Genomic DNA, 25128 nt, shown 5'->3' with positions numbered 1-25128 from the left:
GGAGCATCATCCTGTGCACCAGAGGGCTGTGGATTTGATTCCTGGTCAGGGCACATACCTGGGTTATGGGTTCAATCCCTGGTCAGGGTGCATAGAGGGGGCAATTGATGTATCTCTCTCACATTGATGTTTCTCTCTCCCTCTCAAAAAGCAAACAAACAAAACAAAAACAAAAACAAAAAAAAAACCCCAAAACTCCATCTCACAAACTGTTTACAAATGTAAAAATATATATAATTTTAATGGAAATTTACTTCATCTATGGAGCTCTGGTTATAGCTAAAGGCAGTGTGCAGATAAGGTAGTTTTCAGTGCCCCTTCCTTCAAATTGTCTTGCTTCCATTGGGAAATAAACTTACTCAGTAGTATTCCTTATTAATACGCCCCTCTCCACTCCTCCAGAGAAGTTTGTATTGTTTTATGAGCAGGTGTGCTGAATAGGCCTGTCTCTTTCCCGATGGACACTTTTTTTTAAGCACCTTTGTGAAAGGAAGTTGTAGTTTAGGAAGTGGAAGGACTGGCCCGAGACCATTTTCTTTGGCAGCAGTGCAAAGGGAACCCGAAAGATAGTCCTGTTCTGTGGTGAGGCGGCTGGCTGCTTTTGAAATGTGCTTTCATTGGTTATGATCAAGTAACCTCACTACCTTTCAGCTCATGAACCCAGAGGTAAAGAGAGAAGCTCTGTCCCAGCTCCCACACATCACACCCCGTGGAGAGGTCCGGCACTGGTCCTGTGTGTGTGCCCATCACTGTGGCCAAGGAAATGGGGCCCTCGGGCTGGCCAGGCCTCCGCGGTGGGGAATGGGTTCTTCTTAGGAAAGAGGAGTTTGGCCAGCAAAGAAGAGGAAGGGATGCTGGGCGGGTAAACAACACATCTCCACCCAAACCAGGAAAGCTCCCTTTTTCATAGACCCAGGACTTCTTCAACTCACTCTGTTATTTCCATTCTCCCGGGGCACTTGGCAGGCTGGTCTCACTGGAGAGCATCGGGGCCGGGCTGACCCAGATTGGCGCCCCCTGAGCAGAGCCACGGCCTTCGGCCTTCGCTGTCCCACTGAGCGTTCCCTTCCGCCGGCTTCGTGCTTTGCAGCCGCGTAATGCTCATTCTGGACAAAGGGTTTCTTCTTGTTGAAGTTTTTCTTCTGTGCCCCATTTCTCTTGAGAATTGAAAATGTGTTTTTTTTTTTACTTTTTTTCATTTTCCTTTAATGATTCCCGTTTTGATTTTAATGAGAGTTGACTTTCAAGAGATCTTAAACTAGTGAACATCCGGGAAGGGGGAACAAAACATACATTATGTGCATCAAGGCAGAACGTTGGGCGCGTTCCTATGCCCTGCACCCTTCCATCCCGGCCTCTGGTTAACTGATGGGCAGCAAACGCTACGAGGCTGAGGTTGCTTCGTATTCGCTCGCAGCCTATAAAAACACGAGCGCTTTAAATAAGGAGTGGTTTCAACAGAAAATAGTTATTTTTCTAATTGTCATTAAAAATGTTCGAATCACCCAATATTTCTCATCCCCTTAGGGTAAATCACACAACTGCTGATACCTGCAAAGGTTATGAAAGGGCAAAACTATAAGAGCAAAGTAACAGATACCGGCTACTTTCTATGCTCTACTAACCCTCAAGAAAGAAAGAAACCTCAAATAAGAAAACAAACTTTTCAAAGTTTTGAAAGCCTTTCAGGAATTTTACAAGAATATGCAAGCCCTTTTTTTTTTCCTTCCTTTCTTTGGGTAAGAAATTCTGACTTAATATTAAGAGATGTTGTTGACTATCTGACAGAATTCTAGACAGCAGGGTTTCCTTTGACCTTGGATTGACGTATCTGCTCACTTGCGTTTAGGACCTTCCTTGAAAATGGGTTAACACACCTTCTCACATCTTGCCGAATCAGAAAATGGGATTTCTTGCTAAATGATGTCCTCCTTTCGTTTCCTATTTCCCGTGACTACAAGAATTCCTTCATTTGTGAATAGAAAAGCCAAAATTCAGCTTTTTGTGGACCTGATACAAATCAATCCCCTCACACTTATCGTTTTGTTAACTGATGGGCTTATGTTTCTTATGTAGAAAGATACGGTATCCTGATGAAAATGAATCATGTCAAAAAGTAGTTGTAATGCCCAAGGGAACCCATCTCCTGAGCTGACATGCGTAATTATTTGCACAAGTGTAGTGAAGTCATTTGCTTTTGTTTTTTAACTTTTTTTTCCCCTTTATTGATTTCAGAGAGAGAGGGAGAGAGAAATAGAAACATTGATGAGAGAGAACATCGATTGGCCGCCTCCTGCATGCCTCCCACTGGGGATCGGGCCCACAACCTGGGCATGTGCCCTGACCAGGAATGGAACCGGCGACCTCTTGGTATATGGGTTTACACTCAACCACTGAGCCACACCGGCCGGGCAAGTCATTTGCTTTTGGAGTCCTTGTCTACTGAACAGTAACTTTATTTAGTAGTCACATACTTGAAATTTGTAGAAATACTTTGGTTAGTTTTTACCACTTGTTTAAGATGGTTAACATGTTGGGATTGGACTGTTGTTATCTGTAAATGGGGATTCCCACCCTTCTTAAGAAGGTCGAGTTAAATAACAGATAGAAGTGGCTCTTTAAGTGAATGCTACTGTGGTGGTCTGTAGGGAAGCGTGGTGATCAAGATGAAGGAGGCCGATGCTGCTGCAAAGGTGTCGTTTTTAACTTTTCTAATGTGGAGAATTCGAAGTATATACACGACTAGAGAGAATAATACAATAAAGCTCCAGCTTCTGTAGTTATTAATGATAAGTCTTGTTGTATCCATTTCTCTCCCCCACCCCAGATTATTTTAAAATAAATCCCTGAAAATAGTTTAATTAGTGAATATTTCAATATATATTTCTAAAATATGAGGAATCTTTAAGAAGCATAAACATAATACTACTTTCACATTTAAAATTAACATTAATTTTAAAATATCATTGAATATCCAGGATTTAAATTTTCCTGATTAGGTCATACATTTTATTTATTTATTTTTTAGTTTGTTCAAATCAGGATTCAAGTAAAGTTTATATTTTGTAATTGGTTGATATGTTTCTTAAATATTTTTAAATATATAGATTGTCCCTTTGTCATTTTTTTTTTTACCGTGTAATTAATTTATTGAAGAAATTTGTTCATGCTCTATAATATCACTTATATGTGGAATCTAAAAAGCCTAACAAACTCAGAGCCCGGCAGTGTGGCTCAGTGGTTGAGCGTCGACCCATGCACCAAGAGATCGCCAGTTTGATTCCTGGTCAGGGTACATGCCCAGGTTGTGGGCCAAATTCCCGGTGGGGGGGGCATGCAGGAGGCGGCCAATTTATGTTCTCCCTCATCAATGCTTCTCTCTCTCTCTCCCCCTTCCTCTCTCTTTCTTTCAAATCAATAAAGAAAAAGAAAAAGCCTAACAACGTCAGAGAAACAGAGTGGAGGGTGGTTGCCAGAATGAGGAGAATTCGTCAAAGGGTATATACCTTTCTGGTTATAAGGTAGACAAGTTCTGGGGCTCTAAGGCACAGCATAGTGATTATAGCTAAGAATACTGTATTATATACTTGAAAATTGCTAAGAATAGATCTGAAATGTTCTCACCACAAAAAAGAAATGGTAACTCTGTGATGGAGTGGAGGTGGTCGGAGATGCTGGGGTGGCAGTTGTGTCCTACCAAATCAACACACTGTGCACCTTGAACTTGAATGTTACATGTCACTTAGATCTCAGTAAAGCTGGAAAGAGGAAATTGGTGCACGTCCTGTAGAGCAGTGCTACTTAAAATGCCAGCCCAGAAATAGCTTATCACCAGTTTGTAATGAGATGAGACACGTGTGCCAGAATGTAAATCCAGTATGTCACGAGCGCACTATTGAGCTCAGCTGATACTTTTTTTTTCGTGGCAAGACTTTCTCAATGAGGAAAGCAGTGAGGTGATTTATTCCATCTTAAGCTCCTAATCTCATTATAGATCAGTACTATATAAGGTGTGGACCAGCCCTGGCCAGTCCTGGGACCACACTGCTGTTGAGTTTCTCATAATCTGGTGATGACTGCATTCCGTGGTAGTGGTCCTTACTGTGCTCCTCTGTCTCCTGTGTTTGCTGTGACTTGTTTGTTAGCGCTAGAGGCTGATCCAATTCAGAATCAACATTTTGGCAAGAAGACTTCGTAACTGGTGGGTGTACTCCTATTGGGAGGCCCTTCATACCTGCCAGTATCTCTCTTTGGGTTGTTAACAGCCATTGATGATCATTGTCTAGATCCATTAGTTTATTAGGGCAGCAGAATGGGCATATTTGTTTTTTTTTTTTTTTTATCCTCACCCGAGGATATTTTTCCATTTTTCGTACAGAAAGAGTGGGAGGGAGAGAGAGAGAGAAACATCGACGTGAAGGGACACATCGAGTGGCTGCCACCCGCACGACCAACCAGGGCCGGGGACAAACTGCAACCGAAGTACGTGCCCTTAGCGGGAACCGAACCCGGGTCTCTCCGGACCGCAGGCCGACGCTCTAACCGCTGAGCCAAACTGGCCAGGGCTTTTAAGAGTTGTCTTTTTTTTGTTTTGTTTTGTTTTTTTTGTTTTTTTTATCCTCACCCGAGGACATTTTTCCAATTTTTTTTCGTACAGATAGAGTGGTAGGGAGAGAGAGAGAGAGAGAAACATCGACGTGAAAGGGACACATCGAGTGGCTGCCACCCGCACGACCAACCAGGGCCGGGGACAAACTGCAACCGAAGTACATGCCCTTAGCGGGAACCGAACCCGGGTCTCTCAGGACCGCAGGCCGATGCTCTAACCGCTGAGCCAAACCGGCCAGGGCAGAATGGGCATATTTGAATTTTGCCCCTTCCTATTTATTTATTAACACTACAAAGTTTTACACATAGATTTGAACTTCTGCTCATTGCTTCATAGCCAGCAATGGTCTACACTGCTGCCAGGTGTGCTTTTCTGCATTTATCCAGACTGACCCACAACTTTGGGAGTTGTGGAAAAGTTATTTAATATCTAATACTAAGGATGAGCAATTATGAGGTATAACTGTGGAAAATGTACACAGAGGAGCCTGGCACCCGAGGAGGCAGAAAAGAAGGATATGATGATGCAAGTGTATATTCCTCCGCCCTTACCCAGTGATTCTGTGTGAAAGTCAGGGTGGAGAAACTCAGTATGTTATTTTTATTCACAGTAAGAGTTTCAGGCCAGGGTCTTAGGAAAAGTTGGTAAGGTTTTAGACTAGGGGTGGAAAGCAGATGTTTGCAGATATTTTAACAGTCAGAAGTGAATGTTTGTATTCCCATTTCAGCATTGCTTTCTCAGGAGCACTCTTTTTTATTTAAGAAATAGTAACATTAAATAAACTTATTGTGGCCTGGCCCGTGTGATTCAGTGGTTGAGCGTTGACCCATGCACCAAGAGGTCACCAGTTCAATTCCCGGTCAGGGCTCATGCCCAGGTTGTGGGCCTGATCCCCAGTGGGGGGCATGCAGGAGGCGGCCAGTTGATGTTCTCTCTCATCGATGTTTCTATCTCTCTTTTCCTCTTTCTCCCTCTCTCTCTACATCAATAAAGAAAAAAAAAATTAAAATAAATAAATGAACTTATTGTGGCAATCATTTCACAGTAGTTGTAAGTCAAATCATTACGCTGTCACCTGAAAACTTATATGGTGCTGCATGTCAGTTATATTGATAAAATTGGAAAACAAACAGAAGTGGTACAGCTTTAGTGATTCAAATGAAAGAGTCTGAAAAACACTGGTATATCCATACCTCCTTGGGAAAGGAATGCAGGGAAAAGAGCTTCACTCTGAATGGGGGGGAATAGTGTGTGTGTGTGTGTGTGTGTGTGTGTGTGCAAATCCCGTTTTCTGTGTAAATTTCATGTCAGTGAAAAAGAGGTACCCAGTTCCTTGAGGACTGATGTATTTCTACCTAATGCAAACTCCCAGGCAAACCAGCGGGTTTTTAGACCAGAGGCTTTGGCTTTGGGAGCTGCTGCAGAGCTCTGGAAACCTTTTGGGTATGTTAGGAGGTAGAATGGGTGCACATGTGTTGCTGTTTTGGCAGCATCATCTCCTTCTCAGAAGCTGTCACTGTGTTGAAGCCTGTGCCGACATTATCACCGCCTCTGCATAATTACAGCTCGAAGCACGAACACCGTCACACCTTCCCCAGCGCGCAGAAGGTGTTGAGAGGATGGCGCTGGCATCCGTCAGGCTGAGAGAAACCTTTGGGATTGCATTTCAGGGGGAGCTGTGCTGGCCGTGGAAATGAGTTGCGTGACCTGATGGTTTTGCTTGAAGCTGCCTTTCAAAAGATGAGACACACCCATGTTCAAGTGTATGTGCTAAGCACATTCCACTGGGGCTCCGAGTAGGTTTTGAGTTATCCACATTTTACATCTCCACTTTGCTCTCCCACCGCAGCCCCTAAACACTGAACATGTTAAGAGCTGACTGCTATTTTTACCAGAGGGAACAGGACAGGATACTCACCACGGAGAAGCTATTTCAGAGGCAGAAGCACCGATCTATAGGAGCGCGTGTTCCTAAAATGTAATTCTTTATCACTACTTTCCTTTTCCAATCTACTTTGTAAGATCGGTCTTCAAATTTTTGGTTTTGCAGACCCAAGAAAAGTAAACCAGAACATAAAAAATGATGCACAAATTAGTTTTTATGAGGGAACACATTCTTTCTGGGATATTTATGGAAACATTTTTTTCTAACCGCTAATCTAAAAATCTCTAGGACTAACCTTGGGATGTTTTATAAATACATTCTTTTGGTTTTTAATTAGTGATTTATGACATGCTTCCACTGTGTGACCACTGAACAGTTACTTTACTTCTCTGAATTTCAGTTTCCTCATCTAAAAATGAGCACAAGAATACATTTTTTGTGGATAGAACTGGTGGAAGAGTCACATGATAATTTTGGGAATGATAAAGCTCTCTAGAATCTGTTAATTATTTTTATTCTACAGTGTGACTTCACATGGACTAGAAACAGTTCTGATTTAGTCATATTCCCTCAAATTTAAATTAGGCCATTTTCATGAAAAGTTTTCCAGATACCCAAATGTTTAGAAATACACTCAAAGTTAGAAAAAAAACTTGTCAAGTTCTTGGCCCTTAATGGTGTGACCTGTTCATTTCTATGGAATAATCTCAACAACTGCATGCTTTTAGCTAAATTCCTCTGACTTTTCAAAAACTTAAATTCTTTCAGTGATTTTTCTTTGGTTCCTGAGGAACAGAGTTGTCTCTGTTCTCATGAGAGGGTTGGGTAGAGACAGGTTTTGAAAGACCCGGTTGACTCCCGTGAAATTGAGTTGGAGATACAAGACCTCTGAAGCTTTAGTAGCTCTAAAATGTTTCCAAACAATACACATGAAACATGGAACAACTTTACTCTCATGCGCTATGCATTCCACTTATGGCTGTCTTTTGTTATGGTTTTGATTTTTGAATTTTTTAAAATGAAAAAGAGGGAATGAAATCATATTGATTTCTTAGTACTAATTGTCTTTTTCAGCCTTGTATTTCATTCCTGAATTGCTTCTAAACATTTACCTTTTCAATAAATGAAGTACTCACTACTCTGACTGAATTTGGTCTACCTTATGTTGTCTTAGTTGGATATACACTTGACACCCCAATTTTCACTTTCCATTTAAGATTCAGGTATTGTGCTGAGTGCTGGGTGGTAAAGATCAATCTGAACTTTCTATCTTTAAGAAGTTCATGTTGCAAAAGAGAGGGTAACCCGGCCAGTGTGGCTCAGTGGTTGAGCATGGACCCATGTACCAAGAGGTCGCTGGTTTGATTCCCGGTCAGGGCACATGCCTAGGTTGTGGGCCCGGTCCCCAGTGAGGGGCATGCAGGAGGCGGCCAGTCGATGTTTTCTCTCATCAATGTTTCCATCTCTCTTCCCTCTCCCTTCCTCTCTCTTTAAAATCAATAAAAAAAAAACAAAAACAAAAGAGAGGGTAACTTTTTGGTTCCAGGGGATCTGAAATGCTTTACCAACTTGAGTGTGAGATTAAAGCTGCCAAATAGAGTTCAAATCTGACCTGCTTCCTTGGTTCCTCTGGAAGCTTCTCTCTCTGGGAATGGCTTACTGAACCCTGATTCCGTGGAGCAGTCCTGGGAACTGATTTTATATGGTCGTTGCTGGGGGGTGGGATCTTCTGGTCTCTAGAAGAAATCAGGTACAGTGAGGATTAGAATATCTGGTTACCTCCCAGTTTTAAGCCCCTACTTTATAGACTTATGGATATCCCATATTGGTCCTATTGGTCTGTGCTGTGGGGCGGCACTGGGCTGGGGCTGAGAAAGCTTCGATTCTGGGCACTCTTCGGACTGTGTGGAGTGGCCTGGACTGAAGGTGTTTAGTTCTCACAGTTCACTGGGCAGCTCACTGTAGCTGCAGGGACCATGGGTCTGAGTGGCCAAGTTTCCCTCTGCTTGCCTGCTGTGGAATGTGTTTTCCCATAGAAACAACATTTTAAGTTGTGGTCAGGTTCCCAGACCAGCCTATAATAACCCATTTAGCTGATAATGTAGTCCAGAGACTGCTATTTGACTAGCTTGGGGACCAAACCACCACCTATTAACATTGTTTCTATTGGAAAAGCCATTCCGAGTTCTAAATACCAATATAGAAATGACATTTGGAGTCCTTCCTGTTTGTCAATTGGGAGCTGCCAGTACTCAGAACTGGAATATTGCTCCACTCTGCACCCCCAGTTCCTGAAGAACCCCATTCATTCCCCGAAGCCTGACCCCCACTGGCTGGTTTTCCTGTCTCTTCCTGGGGCTGCCAGTACATTCAGAAGATATTATTGCCCGGGACAGAGCTCTTGGTTTGAGAATTTCTGGGAAGTGGTGAGAATCATGGTTTTGGACCCCCAATTGTTCTGTGGGTGATGGAGAGGAGGGAAGGGCACAGTGGGAGCTGATGGGAGCAGTGAATCCCATAGACAGCCCTGGGCCTGCCTCTCTAGGAGCAGGTTCTGGATCACCCCTTAGCTAAGTGTTTGTGTTTCAATAATTTCTATAATTTTGCCAACCTTTGGGAAAGTACAGTGTGGCTCTGGCTTGTGTAAATGGAGCAAATATCCCAGTAAAGGAAAATGTCATGTAGGTTCTTGAGCTCAAAGTCAAGGGGTTTCCGGGCTCTGGGAAGCAGTTTTTCAGAAGCCATGTGTTTTCAGATGTCATTGGTCAAATCCTCTCAGAGGCTGGGGAGATGCAAATCTGAGATGTACTGGTTTTCCTGTTTCGAGCAAACCCTTCTTCATCCTTGTAGGGTCAAAGAGTAAAGCCCCAACTTTGTAAACAAATAACACCTCTCTCCATGGTTAGATAGGAACACCTTTTATTTTTATTATTATTTTTTTTATCCTCACCCGAGGACATTTTTTCCATTTTTTTGTTCAGATAGAGTGGGAGGGAGAGAGAGAGAGAGAGAAACATCGATGTGAAAGGGACACATCAAGTGGCTGCCACCCGCACGACCCAACCAGGGATGGGGACAAACTGCAACTGAGGTACATGTCCTTAGCGGGAACCGAACCCGGGCCTCTAGAGACCACAGGCTGACGCTCTAACCACTGAGCCAAACCAGCCAAAGCGGAGCACCTTTTATATCACCCACCAAGGCTATGATGCCAACAGGCCAGACCCAGGGCCCTTCCGTTAGAGAGAAGTAGGTCCAGTGCAGACAGCAAGGCTGCCACAGCATGACCTTGAGAAGCCTGGGGCCACTGGGTGGTGGTGCAGTCTGTGCAGCCTTGATATTTTCAGTGTGTTTAACCCAGAAGCAGCAGCGGCAGGAAGTGCCCTGGGCTTCCGCGGGACCAGGGCTTGCTGCACATGTCCGCATGCTTCTGGTCTTCACGGTTCGGTATCTGCTTCCCTATTACACTGCACTCGTGGCTTTACATTCTTCCTATATATAGAGTTTTTAATCAAAGAAAATCACACACATGTACATGTTTTAGTCACTCATAAAAGATTCCAACAGGGTTTAAGTTGGTCACCAGTCTAAAATGATCCCCCAGATTTGGGGAACTGCTTTTGCTGCTTTGTGTCTTTTCAGCTTAGGGTGTGTGTGTGTGTGTGTGTGTGTGTGTGTGTCCTTGATACAGTGACCTAAATTCTTTGGTTCTTAGGTTCTTGGGCTATTGCTTTGATTAACACAAAATCTCTACCAAAACACGGTTTAGGGCAGACAGGAAATGGAACTGTTAATGCGACTCTCTCTCTGTGCTGTGCGTCACCCCACTCAGCAGTGGGACAGCCTTGGTCCAAATGACACAGCAGACAGACTTTTCAGGGCCACCTGTGAACTTGGTGATGGTTGTCTTTAGGAACTGGCCCCGTGACGTGGGCTCCATCTATGGCCTTGGTCAGTTGCACCAACCTGCCGTAATAAAATATGCACTGATTCATGAACTGAAAACTTTTGTTTCGTGCTTTTGGGATTTTTGAGTTTCTTTTGCTAAGGAAATAAGTAGAATCAGATACTCATATATGACTTTGTCTACAATGATTTTGTATTTTCTCAAAGAAAGTATATTGATTCCTGAGTTGTAAACACTGATAACATCACTGATCAGAATAAATTAATGATCAGTAGGTCAGCAAAGTAACCAAGGCATGAAACCATTATACATTTACTGTTTAACTGCCTGTAACCTTTCAAATAGGCTTGAAATCTTCTCCCTTTAAATAGATTAATGTATAAGAAAGAGTTCTCACTATTAGGCAGGCTTTCGTATTGTTGGAATTTATAGCTGGCCTATTTATGACACCAAAGCAATGGTGTTAATCTTTGTTAATTGTACTTTGTGCTTATTAAGGCATTTAGTTCTCTGTGCTTTGAACAAGACTCCAGGGTATTCTAGGCATGACAGACACCGTTTCTCTGCTTGAAGAACTATTAGTTTGGGATCAGAGTGGGTGGGGGCAGGTTTCAGGGGTGAGAATCTAGACATATAATTATTTTAAATCTATAATTACAATATAGCATATGTAGGTTTTTGAGAGGTATGTCTGGAATTGTGTTGGTAAATTGCAAGGTGGGTGGGATTAATCAGGGGAGTAACACTATGGGGAGAGATGGAATGACACATTAAAGGGAAAAGACGGAAGAAGAGTTTGGATGTAGCATGTGCGTGAGTGGGGCCTGAGGCAGCCAAGAGGAGCAGAGCAGGAGGGTGGAAGTTGAGGCACAGGTGAAGATGAGAGCGGCAGGTAGGCAGGCCTCCCTGGTAGAGATGTGAAGGCAATAGTGAGATGTTTCACATGTCATGAAGGGTGACGGTCTGTCTCTGGATCATAGGATGGAGTGGATCATGGTGAACAGGGAAAGATACTGAGATACACGGTCCTAATGGAATAGAGAGGAACTAGGAAGTCAGGGACAACAAGAACATGATATTGGTCCAGCAATGAGACACTGGAATTTGGACAAGGGATTTGCTCATGGAGTTAGAGAATTTAAATTTCAACAGTGAGGTGAAATGAAACCAGTGACCCCTCTGAGCAGCTGGGAAACATTAAGTCATAGCTCAGATAGTCTCCTTCCGGGCCTGCTCTGGATTGTGAGGCGAAACACCCTTGTTCTGGACTCTGTTAGCCCCCGGCGGACCTTGATGCCCAGGTTTTGCCTGTTTCGTTGACACTGCTGTATCGACACGCATGCCTGTCTTCTTCAGGAGCAAAGACTGTGTCTTAATCACTTTTTTTTGGGGGGGGGGAGGATGTAACAGTTTATTTATAATTGCATGGTTACAAAATTATTATTATTTTACTTTTCAATAAACTTTTTATTTTACAACAGTTTAAGATTTATTAAAAAAATCACCAGGATAATACAGAGAGTTCCCTTATACTCTGGATACAGTTTCCTCAGTTAGCATCTTACACTAAGTATGATACATTTATTACAATTAATGAACCAATATTGACACATTATTATTAAACACAGTGCATTCTTTATTCACATTTTCCTAGTTTTTAACTGAATGTCCTTTTTTTTTTTTTTTTTCAAATTCTCACCCGAGGACATCTTTTTCCATTTATTTTCAGATAGAGTGGGAGGGAAAGAGAGAGAGAAAGAAACATCAATGTGAGAGAGACACATCTACTGGTTGCCTCCCACATGACCCCCAACCAGGGCTGGGGACCTAACTGCAACCGAGGTGTGTGCCCTTGACTTGAATAGAAACTGAGACTCTCTGGTCCACGGGCTGATGCTCTAACCCCTGAGCCAAACTGGTCAGGGCAATTGTTTTTTTTTTTAGGAGAGAGAGGAAGGGAGTAGAGATAGAAACATCGATGTGAGAGAGAAACATCAATTGGCTGCCTCCTGCCTGTCCCCTACTGGGGATCAAGCCTGCAACCTTGGCATGTGCCCTGACCAGGAATCAAACCAGGACCTCTCAGTCCATGAGACAACACTCAATCCACTGAGCCACACCAGCCGGACCTGAGTATCCTTTTTACGTTCAGGATCCCATCCAGGATTCCACATTACATTCGGTCGTCATGTCTTTGTAGGCTATGTCCATTTCTCAGACTTTCCTTGTGTTTGATGACCTTGGCAGTTTTGATGAATATTGGTCAGGAATGTTGTCGATTGTCCCGTAATTGAGATTCCTTTGGAAGGAAGTCACTATGCGTAGTCCACACACAAGGATGGCGAGTTAGGCTCCATCTCCTCAAAGGCAGAGTATCTGTCTAAATTATTGGGAATTCGCCAGCACAGGAGATTCATCTCTTCTCTCCCATTTGTTTACTTATCCAGTCATGTATTTATCACTATAAACACATGGACATTTATTATATACTTTGAATTATAGTCCAATACAACTTTTGTTATTTTATCACTCAAATGGTTCTAACTTGGGCCATTGGGATCTGTTTCATTTGCCTCCCGTGCCCCTTGACATGCCCTCATCGTTTAGCACTTACTTTCTGTTACCACCGGATGCTCTAGGCTCATTGTGTATATTTCTTTCCCAGTCCTAGAATCAGCTACTTGTCCCAGGAGCCCTGGTTCCTTCTAATGGAAAATGGTATCGGAAACGAAGGGAGTTAGGTCTGCTCATCTTGGTCATTTTTCTTTCTTATGTAACGCAGGGCTGGCATATAGTAGATTCTCACTAAATACCACTGGGCAGCTTTGTACTTGCGAGCAGGTGATTACTCGTGTGTGCTGTGGTGTGCCTAGAAGTGAACTTACTGGCGACACAGGAAGATGAGCTGTGTGATCTTGGTTACATTGAGTTTGAGGTAGAATGTTTGGTTCTAAATATTCCGAGAACAGGAACTGAAAGGAGAGAGGGAGAAAGGAAGGGAAAGAAAAAGGAAGGAGGGAGAGAGAAACAAACGGATGTAGGCTTTAGAAGAAAGGGTAAGGGAGTCACTAATCTACTGGAGATGAAAGAGAGTAAGACGAGGTTAAAGGTTTTGCAAACCAGAATACAAATAGTTTTTCTTTCTGTTCTTTTCTAACTGCATGAAGTAGCTTAGTGAGGTTGGCTGGCTCGCATCTTCAAAGAAAGAAGCCGGGATTGTCCACATCCCCGCCAGTGTTGACCCAGACGATCCAGAAATGAATCCCTGGGTCTGGAGAGCCCAGCTGAAGCTTGAGGAGGACATGGAAGCCGTTTTCATTACCAGGGTTTGAGGTTTCATTACCCAAGTTGTTGTGACTGGCAGATGGGTTGGAACAGTCACATGTGGTATTCAAATCACTTCTGGGAGATCTGACCTCTGTCTTCAGGGAGAAGGGCCAGAATAACGGCACTGAAATAAGGGGGAGCTTTTGCAGAGTTTATTGAGGAGTGGCGGGGTCCCTTTGTCAGAGAGTATGAATGGTTTTGCTTTTCTTTTTCCTTTTTATCCTGATAAAAATTTTGTCAACGGATTCATACAATCAGGGTGTGTGGTTCACAATATATGTAGCTCATTTGCGTATTATAATTTTTTCATCATCTATCACATTTTGACCTTGAAAATTAATTTTTTTGTGAAACTCTGGAACAGTGGGATATTAGGATATTGCCTTGAGGTGTGTTACATGGCAGTTGGTTCTGTTCATTATGGGGGTGGGGTGGGCTATGTCTTTAGATATCCCCCCACAATTATACTCAAGGAGACTATATCATGATTTCCCTGCAAAGGTCAAAAAAGCAGGCAACTCATGGAGCAATATTCACCTCATCCACCTCATCCACCTTTATCTACTGTTTAGCGTTCTCCTTGCCCAAGGATTTAATCACTGCACAGGCTAAGAAACTCATGCATATGCAGTGGGAGCCCCCGAACTTGTTTATATGACCCCGGCCTTGTCTGAAAAGGAGTTTGCACATGGGAGAGGAAGCAGAAAGGCTATCTTGCTGGAAGAGAGGCCAGACTCGCAGAAGTGGGTTCTGGCTAAGGAATCGGGACACACTGCAGACGTTTTGCATAGAGGCCAATTCTTGCAATAATGTGGTCAGACGTGGTAGAGCCCAGCTGTTTGCTCCATTGAGAGGGGCTGTAGCCCACACAATCTCTGAGTGCTGTCTGAACTGGATCCGCACATCCAGCCTGGGAGGCCCGCCCACCCCCCAGCATGAGTGGAAGAGGGTTGTTGCAGAGCCAGAACTCACAGCAGTCTGTAAGAGACGTTACAGATAAAGACTTAGCAATTCACACAATGCAATATACAGTGGTGATATGGAATATAAATGTGTTTTCCCCTTCCCCTCATGAGCTATTAGAATACAGCTGAAAGTAATTTATACTTTATCTTTGGTCTACTGATGGACATTTTGTGATTTTTGTAACTCATGCCACCGTGAATGCTATGGAGTGAAATGTCATTTTGTTTCCTAAATACGTCTCTGCTTGAACATAGGGGTTAAGAGGGTGAATTTCTGAGTAACGGCTTCCTGAGTTCAAATCCCCCTTCCCTACGTCCAAGCGATGGGACTTTGGCCTAAGCACAGTTTCCTCAGTGTTAAAGACAACAGTAATAGAACTTACCTCAAAGGGTTGCTGTAAGGATGAAATAATGTATCGTTAGCATTTAGCATGAAGTTCTTTTCCCTTTGAATTGTACCTTTCATTTGCTGAGTGCTACTGCCGCTTGCATGGAGCTTTAACTGACTTTTGGTTTGGCGATGGGCTGGTGGGTATTGCTGATGAAGTGAAAAGGAAGAGAAAGAGGTGTATGAATGCTACGCTTCCATTCACCCAGTCAAGTAGCTTCATTAAAGACTTGTCTTCTTTGTTGATACTTTTCAGGCTAAAACCTTAAAGTCTTTCATAAAGGAAATAATCTAACATGTCTCCTTTAGACTTTGCATGTCTTACTGCTTTCCAACTTAAAGAAGACATTCATTTATTTCTAGAACTAGAGCTGTTTTGTGTGTGTGTGTGTGTGTGTGTGTGTGTGTAAGTAGAACAGATTGTTTGAATGCGTCCTGTTAGTTTGCAGTTCTCCAGACCAAAGTCAACAGGGGAGAAATCCTAACATCTTTGTAATACTTTGCATTTAGCCATATGACATAGTAGCATTTAGTGTTTAAAGAATGAATGGTAATGAGATTAAAACAATCATGTGAGACTATTGATTAAAACAACGGAAATTAAATATATTTCTTATTATAAAAGATAATGTTATGAAACTCACAATAAAAAGAACATGCAAACTAAATAAATCACAATTCAACATTATCTAGAATCTTAAGAAATGCAGTGAAATGAAAATACGATAACTAATGGAAGGGACTATGATAACTAATAAAGCAGAAAGTACCCTGTTTATAAGATGTTCATACTTTTAAAGCAAGTTGTTGCCTTAAATAAAATATGATCACCCTGGCCAGGGTGGCTCAGCTGATGGGGCATTGTTCTGTGCACCGAAAGGTGGCCAGTTCAGTGCCTGGTCAGGGCACATGCCCGGGTTGTGGGCTTGATTCCCAGTAAGGGGCGTGCAGGAGGCAGACAATCGATGTGACTCACATCGATGTTTCTTTCTCTCCCGCTCCCTTCTTCTCTCTCTAAAAATAAAAATAAAAACTTTTAAAAATGATCAAAGTATAACAGTGTATATTTAAAAAATGAACAGTTATGCATTATGGGCATTAAATGAGAAAGCAAAAAAAAAAATATTGTCTCTCCAATTCCCCAGATCCTCAGCTCTTAAGGCAGCCACTTTCAACCATTTCTGTTTTCAGTTCTTCTCATATTTGTCTGCATGACACTATTTACTATGCCTGTACCTCTCTGCCTAGATTTAAACAGTACCCACTGGCTCCTTGCCATGAAAGATGAGGACACAGCTCGTATAGATATAACATACACCATGCGTTGTCTGTAGGTTGATTCTAAACACTGAAAAAACAATAAAGAATGACCATATTTCTATAATTTTTTCAAATACCTTGGAAAACTTTTGGAATATCTAGCTTTGTAGAACTGAAATGACTGATTCTGGATTTTTTCTGAACTTTTCCACCTTGTTACATGTGTTGTTACTCCATAAATATGCTCATTCTTGTCAAACAATACATCCTGACTTTGTTTGAAAAACAGTTACTCCAAATACAGGACACCCTGCAAAGGCTCAGGGCCCCTCTGAAGCTCTTCCAGGATTCGGTTTGGGGTTGGACTGCATCCAGTGGTGTTGTTGTAAACGGGCTATTGGTGGGGGAAGGTTGGAGGTGGTTGACTTTAACCTGGATTGTCATGTTAGATCGAGAGAATATTTATGAAGTTTGGAAGGGTTGAGTGACCCCTCCTATCCCAGCTCCTTACCCTATCTTCTTCTCTTCGTCTCCTTTGCAAGATTTTGAGTTGCTCTAGGAAATTCTGGGCACTCCGAACTGAAGTTTTGGACAATACTTTGTCACAGGAAGGGCAAAGAATTGACAGCCATTGGCTAAGAATTCTTCATAAAGTCTTTCATCTCTTATCTTCCTTCATCTCTTATGGTTCCTTTGGCTGAGTAGGTGATTTAGGTCAGAAGATGATTCCATCGTGATGAGAACACTGCATTGCATCTTCATACACAAAACTTTCACATCTGTTATTTCATCTGATACACACACACACACAATATCTACAAGACTGGTAGTTCATTATCCTAATGTGGAGAGATACAAACTAAGGCTCAGAGAGGCTCTAACGTCATGTAATGCACATGTTAAGTCTCGAGCCAATCATTTTCTGTTTAGCCTTGGAGAAGCCCTGGACTGCTAGGTATGGATTTAGGGCCCTTTGCCTGGTCCCTCCACCTTTCTTCCTCCTTCTCTTTCTGACCTTAGCATTAGTCAGTCTGAAGTACGCATTTTGTCCTGCAGAGTGTTGCAGGTTCTCTTGGGCTGTCAAAGGTGTGCAGGACAGGGCTAAGACCTTACCTTCGTTCTCAGTCCTGCAGGTGGTCCGAGTGGTGAGCTCAGAGGAAATGCAGGAGGGTTCTGCGCTGTTGCAGGCGATCTACATATAGAGGGAAAATGTGTGCGTCCCCCTCCACTGGAAATACACGTTAGCTATGCATTTGTTCTTAGAGGCTTATGCTTAGGGGACTACAGTAAACCAGCAAGCCTTGAAATAGCTCCTAGTTTGTGAAATTGATTGCGAAACATTTGACCTTCCTCATTAGTCCCTGAACTCGAGGAACTAGTGTTACTATTTAGGCCTTCAGAAGAGGCAAAGTAAAATGAGTCGTTTCTTTTGGGTCTCTGTACGTTCTATCCTCTGCCTTAGCTTCCACTGTGGCATTAGCTGGATCCTTACCAACTTGGGTCCTTAAATTTTTAAATATAGATCATCTGGAATTTGAACGGAGGCTTTGCTCTAAGATGTGTGATGAACTGTCTGTGAACAAGAAGCCCAAAGTGAAAGTTGACTTTATTTTCCTATAACTTCTGGTATCAACTGTGTTTCCAAACTTTGGCTAAAGAAATATTTATGTGTTTCAGCTTTTATTTATTCTGACTAATGTCAAGATTTGCATTCCTGTAATTCTGGTGAAGGGAAGAATGTGGTCATTCTTTCTTCATAGAGGTGAGCTGGGCTGTAGGAAAAAAAATGAAACAAAACAAATCTTTAATGGATAGAAATTTAAAGCTTTACCTGCAATATATTTTATGATGACCTTTCTTAACTAGATTGGTAGGAAGTTTATTGTTTAAATTATACTCCAATAGCTCTACAAGTATTTATGGCTGTGTATTGTGTTAGAAGGACTGACTTTTGCATCTGTGGTTTTTATTTCCCTGATGTGCTGTATATGCAGGTGATATTAAGGGATATCCTTTGCGGTATCGTTATGTTAAAGTGTCTCAAACTAAAAAGCCAGCATTGAGTCCCATAAGTTTACTTTTCTCTGTCTGCAAAGATTCACCCTGTTCTTTAAAAAATCTTGTTTTTAAATCTTCATCTGAGGATATGTTTTTTTATTGATTTTTGTTTTAGAGAGAGAGGAAGGGAAAGAGAGAAACATCAATCAGTTACCTCTGATAGATGCCCCAACCAGGGCACAACCTAGGTATGTGCCCTGACCAGAAATCAAACCTGAAATGTTGTGGTAGGCAGGATGATGCTCCAGTCAACTGAGCCATCTGGCCAGGGCCATCCTGTTCCTATAACTGAGGAATTTTTGCTTTTATTTGGTCATAAGTTTTGTCTTTAAAAAATTTGTGGAATTCTTATTACAATTTTTTTGTTTTTGTTTTTGTTTCAGACCCAATGTCTGTGGATCACGATATAATGCTTACTGTTGCCCTGGATGGAAAACCTTACCGGGTGGAAATCAGTGTATTGTTCGTAAGTAAATAGTCTCTCGTTCTCCATGTTCTTCTTCTGTTGTTTTGGTTGCATGTCAGTTTTTAGTATTTGGGCCTTACTGCATACTGGTAATATGTTTATTGCAGCTCTTCCAGCTCTAAGATTGTCCTGCTTTTTCTGAATCCAGGTTGGGATATACATCAACTTGGTCAGGCCACTGTTCTCCTTGAACTGAGTGACTTCTTAGAGTATTTCTGAGACACAGGAATAGAGCCTGGAGTACTTTGACCAGTGTGGCATGGCTGTTATGCCGTGCCTGGCTGCTTCCCTTATTGTAACTTCTCGCTTTGCTGGCCACCCACAAGCCTACCCAAACCTTGTACAGTGAGTCTGGGTGGTCGTGGCGAAAGGCAGGCCTCCCTGTTAGACAAAGGGGAAAGGAAGGGGATAGAGCATCAGGTGAAGACCAGCAGAAAGACTAGGGTGACCTCAGATGGTGCCAGAGATTCCTCTGAGTGTGCTGCTGTGCAGATCCCAGATTGTCAAAGCCCCACAGATGTCGGGAGGCACATCACCGAGGACACCAAGGTAAACTATTTCAGGCACCTGTTCTCCATGAACTTCTACAGTTGTGATACCTGCAAAGTCATCTTCAGTTTTCAGAAAATTCCACTGGTGTAACAGGAGCATTTAGAGCTGAAAGGACATTGAGGAGTCACTCACTCCACCTTCTCACTTGGCCAACAGTGGTCTGTGGAAAGGAATAGACTATTTCAACCAATATTCTCTTGGTGACCTGAAAAAGTTAATCATTTTCCAAATTCTTTTTAAAAAAAATTGATTTCAGAGAGAGAGAGAGAGAGAGAGAGAGGAAGAAGGAGGGTGTGAGGGGGAGATAGATAGATAGAATGCATTATTTACGTATTCATTGGTTGATTCTTAAATGTGCCCTGACCGGGGACTGAAGCAGCAACCTTGGTGTAGGCGGATGATGCTCTAACCAACTGAGCTACCTGGCCGGGGCCCTCTTCCCAATTCTTGATTTTGACCAAAAGCAACTTACTCATTTGACACATTGTGGTTTATTTAAAAAACAAAATTGAGTCAATAAGAAAGGGATATAATGGTATTTGGAGTTTTCTAAATGAACTTAACAATGGGACCCTTTCCCTGGTGTTCTGTAGACTCTCTGAGAAATGCTGACTTCAGATATTTAAAGAAATGTTTATAGGATCCTCTGACAGCTTATTTCTTAATAGTTTTTTGTCTCCATCCATAGATGTTTGGCTGTTTCAATTCATTTTCTATCAAGTGTATTTTACTTAGCCTTATGCATCTTATTTGCCTCTTGCAAGGTTGTGTGGGTGTGAGTGTAACCTTGCCTGTGAGTGTAAAAACTAGTGACCGAGTCTTAGTTTGGTGATAAGTGTAAGTCATTTGCCATGTAAACGCGCTGTTCTGGCCACCAGCAGAGCGTTTAGTACCCGTGTGCTGTTAGTCTGAAAACGAACAGCTCCTGGCTGTGGACTCGGAACCACAGCAGTGGATGTCCGTCTCCTCTCAGGCTGTCCATGTGGCTCGAATCGGACTAAATGCAGGATACAGGCCCTTCTCTAGATCCTGTGTTCTCAGCCAGCAGGATCTGATCTAGAGAAATTGTCTCAGCAGGCCACAGTATTTATATACAAATCATTAAAGATTAAACCTTTATGATAAATCAGACTTCTAAGAATACTGGTAATTTTTATATCGTTAAATCCTAAAGCTGATATAAAAACAGAACGCTTGTAGGTGCAGACGTATGTTGAGATACAGGATTTTTGTTTGTTTTGTTTTCCCCTCAGAGGCTGTCGGGGGCTTCTGGAGAGAGGCCGTGCTGTAGAATAGGCCGGGAGGCTGCGAGCCACTGGCGTGGACCAAGGATTACCAAATTTTACAGCCAGGTTTATTCAGTCCAACAGATTTGTTTCACAGATGAATAAACCTAGGCCTGAGGTCACCTGAGTCATGGCAGAGTTAGGGAGGAATCCCGGAGCCCAGGGTCCCTGTAAAGCACTGTGTGCTAAAGCCGAGCGCTAACCGAACTCTGGTTTCATTCACAGCCATCTGCCGGCATTCCTGTGGGGATGGATTTTGTTCTAGGCCAAATATGTGCACTTGCCCATCTGGTCAGATATCTCCTTCCTGTGGCTCCAGATCCAGTGAGTATAACATGTTATTATATATAATATTATTTTATGTGGTTACGCCCTATTTTCTCCTAAATTTGCTTTTGGCTTTTCTCTTGCCTGAAATACATTTTTCACTAGAACATCTGCCTTCTCTGTTTTGCCCAAACTACTTGGAATGGCTTTTCTGAGTCTGGCCTTCTGTTTCCCTCCACTCTTTATAGGGAAATTGCTATATGGGGCAGAGTTACTATCAGTAATATAAAGATTATGACCTTCTTCTGTGTAGGTATTGCCTTATTTTCTTTGTATCTCCAATGCAAACACCATAAAAGATGCTCAATGAAGTGGTTGTTTAATGAACATTTTGGCTCAAGGGAACTAGGCATTCTTCCTGTGGTACTGAACTATGAATCTGATCAAACACTTGTTAAAAGCCCCTGCTTTTGCAAGAAGAAATGTAAGAAGTCATATGGCAGTTCCTGGGGATGATTTATCATGAAGCACAAACGTATTTTCCCTTTTAGAATTTTACCGCCCTTTTCATTCTGTGAGCCAAACACATACTTTCAGTTCATTCCTCAGGACCTTTGCTTTCTTGTTCTTTTTTTTTTTTTTAATCCTCACCTGAGGATATTTTTCTATTTATCTTCAGATAGAGTGGGAGAGAGGGAGGGAGAGAGAGAGAGTGAGACAGAGAAACATTGATGTGAGAGAGACACATTGGTTGCCACCCACACAACCCCAACCGGGGTCGGGGATGAACTGCAACCAAGGTATGTGCCCTTGGCCAGAATCGAACCCACGACTCGTTGGTCCACAGGCTGATGCTCTAATTGCTGAGCCAAACTGGCCGGAGCTGCTTGCTTGTTTAAATGGGGGGTCCTCAGCAGTGAATTAGGGGAAATATGGCGGTTGGGAAGGAGGTGAGTCATAATTGGTTGTTAACAAGTTGAAGTTCATGTTCCTTAACATCTTGACCATCCCCAAGGCAAAAATCTTAGGTTCCTTTTCAATTTCCCATTCATTTCTAGTGAAAGAATACACTCACCTTACATTGTGTTCTGTTTTTGACCAGGTTTTAAGGAAAAGTATTGTGGAATAAATTTATTTCTCTTTTGTCTGTTGCAAGTAGAGACATCCGCATGGTCAAGGTTCATTACCCATTCAGAGTCCTAACATTTAAGCATGGCTCTTGTAAGCCAGTTAGCAGGATAAGGCAACCTAGTGGTGGGTCGCAGACCCTCTGGGTGCCCGCTCACATACCTTGGCATTCATGGGTGAACACGAATGACTCTGCCTGAGACTTCTGTAAAATTTTCCTGGCCAGGGAGCGTGCCAGGTCTGCAGGGCAAGATGGAAAGGCTGGGTGTGGGGGTGGGGGCGCGGTTAATGGCCCTGGAAGCAACTTTTAAGTAATGACAGATGGAGAGTGTTGGAAAAGTGCCCTAGCTTCCTTGCCTCTCAGTTTGCATAACTATAAGGTGTAGTCTGCACTGTCTCCTGAAGTTCTCCTCGTGCCCACAGTAAGATAGGCTTGATAGTGTACTTTATTAGCTTCTTTCTCTTTCTTGTCTCACTTTCCCACTCTTATCAGTGTTTCCTGAAATTACTTCTAAAATTAACGACTCACATTTAAATGATTGTATCAGAAGTTTTCTGGTGGAAACCAAGCAGAGACAGCCTAGGACCAAACACAGGCAGGTGTAGGTTGGGACAGAAACTGCCCCCTGCCCCTCCCACACACACCTTAGGCCGAAACCCATTTGCTTATTGCACTGGGTATAGCATATTCTTATTTGATCTCAGCTTGGTTTGGAAAGTATGTCCTCCAAGCGACGGAAGTTTCATTTGACATATCAAGAGCACCCGAGCTGGGGGAATAGAAAGAGGCAGAGAGGTCAGCTGGCTGCACAGGAACATGTTGGACGTCCCCATCCCCATCAGGATGACCCTCAGGCTGCTGCTGAGGAGTGGGAGCCTCAGGGTTGGGGGCAGAATCTACATATCAAGCTGGGAATAGACCCATCTCTCAGATTGGTCCTTGAACCAACCAAGAACACTGCACTCTTTTGGGGGAAGCAAATACAGCCAGAAGGCAAAACTGAGAGCCAGCTGGTCTTCAGTGATAGCATGAACTACTAATGATTTTTCTGTCAAGTAAGGACATGTCGGTCATGAGATGTGGAAACAAAGTGTTGAGAAGACCAGAGGGAACAACTATGGTCCTTGTAGGCCTCAAGCCAGCAGTGAGGTAGGAGGAGTGGTAAAGTCCTGGGGCCCGATTTAGACTAGAGATTGAAACGTAAGACTTGTGGGTGATGTTCTCTGAAGAGGTCTGGGTCCATCTGTGGTGCTTGAACACTGGACAAAGTCCCCAAGTAGCTTGTGGATGAGAGTAGTATGAGGAGGAAGATTTGGATCATCAGGATCTTCAAGGCACTCGGAGCCTTTTATATCGTTGGTTTGGACTCTACATGAACTAATATTGTCTAAACAGCTTGCAAAATTAAAGATGGCAGAATATCTTAAATGAAGGGCAGCTGAGGATGATCGGAACTCATTTCGGATCTTTTGAAGTGATGTTCTAGAGAAGAGCTGTCTAGACCTTCCTGTAGAATTTCTGGCCACGGTATGGTAGACAATAAATGAGGATAGATCACTTTGCTAACTCTCTTGCTACCAGAAGGATAACCCGACTCATGCAATGTCTGCATTCACTGCCTGTGGTTCTGTGCAAAGGGGGTCAATTTAGACCATCTTACCAGTTTTTCCTACTAGAAATGTTATGCTCGTTGTGTGATAGGCGTCGAGGCGGCCTGGGCAAGTGGTAGGCCCTCTGCGGCCTTCGTTTTCTCATCTGAAAATGGAAAGAGTGAAAAGGGGGGGTTGTTCTTTTAGGTTGTTTCTGACTTGAGTGTCCTGTGACTCTGAAAGTAGGAAATGACCTCTTAGTGGTCTGAATGAGAGATCGCATTTCCAGAAGGTCCAAAGTGCCAGTCTGCAGTTCTTTAGACACCAGGAGGACGTGACATCCCCGAATCGATCGGGAGTCTTGCCGCTGGTCATTGAGGCACCAGGACAAAAAGGGAAGATTGGCTAGAAGAGGTGAAGACAGTGGGTTTTCTAGACTTAAGTTCCAGCTCTGTGAGGACCCTCTGTCAGCCGCTGAGGCTGGGTGGGTCCTGAGTAATCCTCATTCTCATAAACACCTGTCACAGTTGACTGATCCATCAACTACCTAAACTCTTCTTAAATATACATGACGTAAAATAGATTATCTTCTATAATAATATGTACTATATTATAAAAGATGTTCCCTAAGTTTTATATTCTAGAATCTGGAGAGCAATTTTATGCTCATCCTGTTTCATTCTTTATGCTTTTTAAGAGGATTTTGTTTTGAGATAACTATCGATTCACATTCAGTTGTAAGAAATACTCCATAAAGATCTGAGGTGCCTTTTACCCAATTTCCCTCATGTCCACATCTTGTAAAACTAGTACAATACCACAAGCAGGATATTGACATCGGTTCGGTCAGGATACGGAACATTTTCATCACCACAAGGTTCCTTCTTGTTGCTCTCTTGTAGTCATTTCTTCCTGCCCCTTCGTTCTCCTTAATTCCGGCAAACACGAATCGATCCTCCAATTCTATAACTTTGTAATTTCAATAACGTTCTATCAGTGGAATCACATAGTACGTGACCTTTGGGATTTACTTCTTTTTTTCACTCAGCATACTTCTCTGGAGATGCATTCTGGTTGTATGTATCAACAGTTTGTTCCCTATTGTTGCTGAGTAGTGGTACACACTATGTACCACAGTTTGTTTAGCCATTCGCCTACTGAAGGACATCTGGGTTATTTACAGTCTCTTGGTTATTCACACAAAGCTACTATGAACATTCTTGGAAGGTTTTTGTGTGAACCTAAGTTTTCATTTCTCTAGGACCCATTCCCAGGAATGCAATTGCTGGGTGGTATGTTAGTTAATTGCACATTAGCTTTTTAAGAAACTGCCAGGCTGTTATGTGGAGTGGCTGTACCATTTTACATTCTCACCAGCAACTTATGAAAGATGCAGCAACTCTGCATCTTTACCAGCTTTTGGTGTTGTCACCGGTTTTA

General features: G+C 42.7%; 1 protein-coding gene across 1 annotated transcript in view; it reads left to right on the top strand.

The window, feature by feature from the left end:
• Window positions 1–25128, top strand: part of FBN1 (fibrillin 1) — a 298186-nt gene that overhangs the window by 75923 nt on the left and 197135 nt on the right. Inside the window, exons 5-6 of the mRNA XM_036261442.1 lie at window positions 18783–18865; window positions 20929–21027. Coding sequence (XP_036117335.1) covers window positions 18783–18865; window positions 20929–21027 — 182 coding nt within the window. The remainder of the gene's footprint in view (window positions 1–18782; window positions 18866–20928; window positions 21028–25128) is intronic.

Source organism: Molossus molossus, unplaced genomic scaffold (assembly GCF_014108415.1).
Source record: "Molossus molossus isolate mMolMol1 unplaced genomic scaffold, mMolMol1.p scaffold_m16_p_1, whole genome shotgun sequence".
Classification (NCBI taxonomy): domain Eukaryota; kingdom Metazoa; phylum Chordata; class Mammalia; order Chiroptera; family Molossidae; genus Molossus; species Molossus molossus.
The sequence above is the reverse complement of the archived record's forward strand: the minus strand, read 5'-3'. Positions and strand labels throughout refer to the sequence as shown.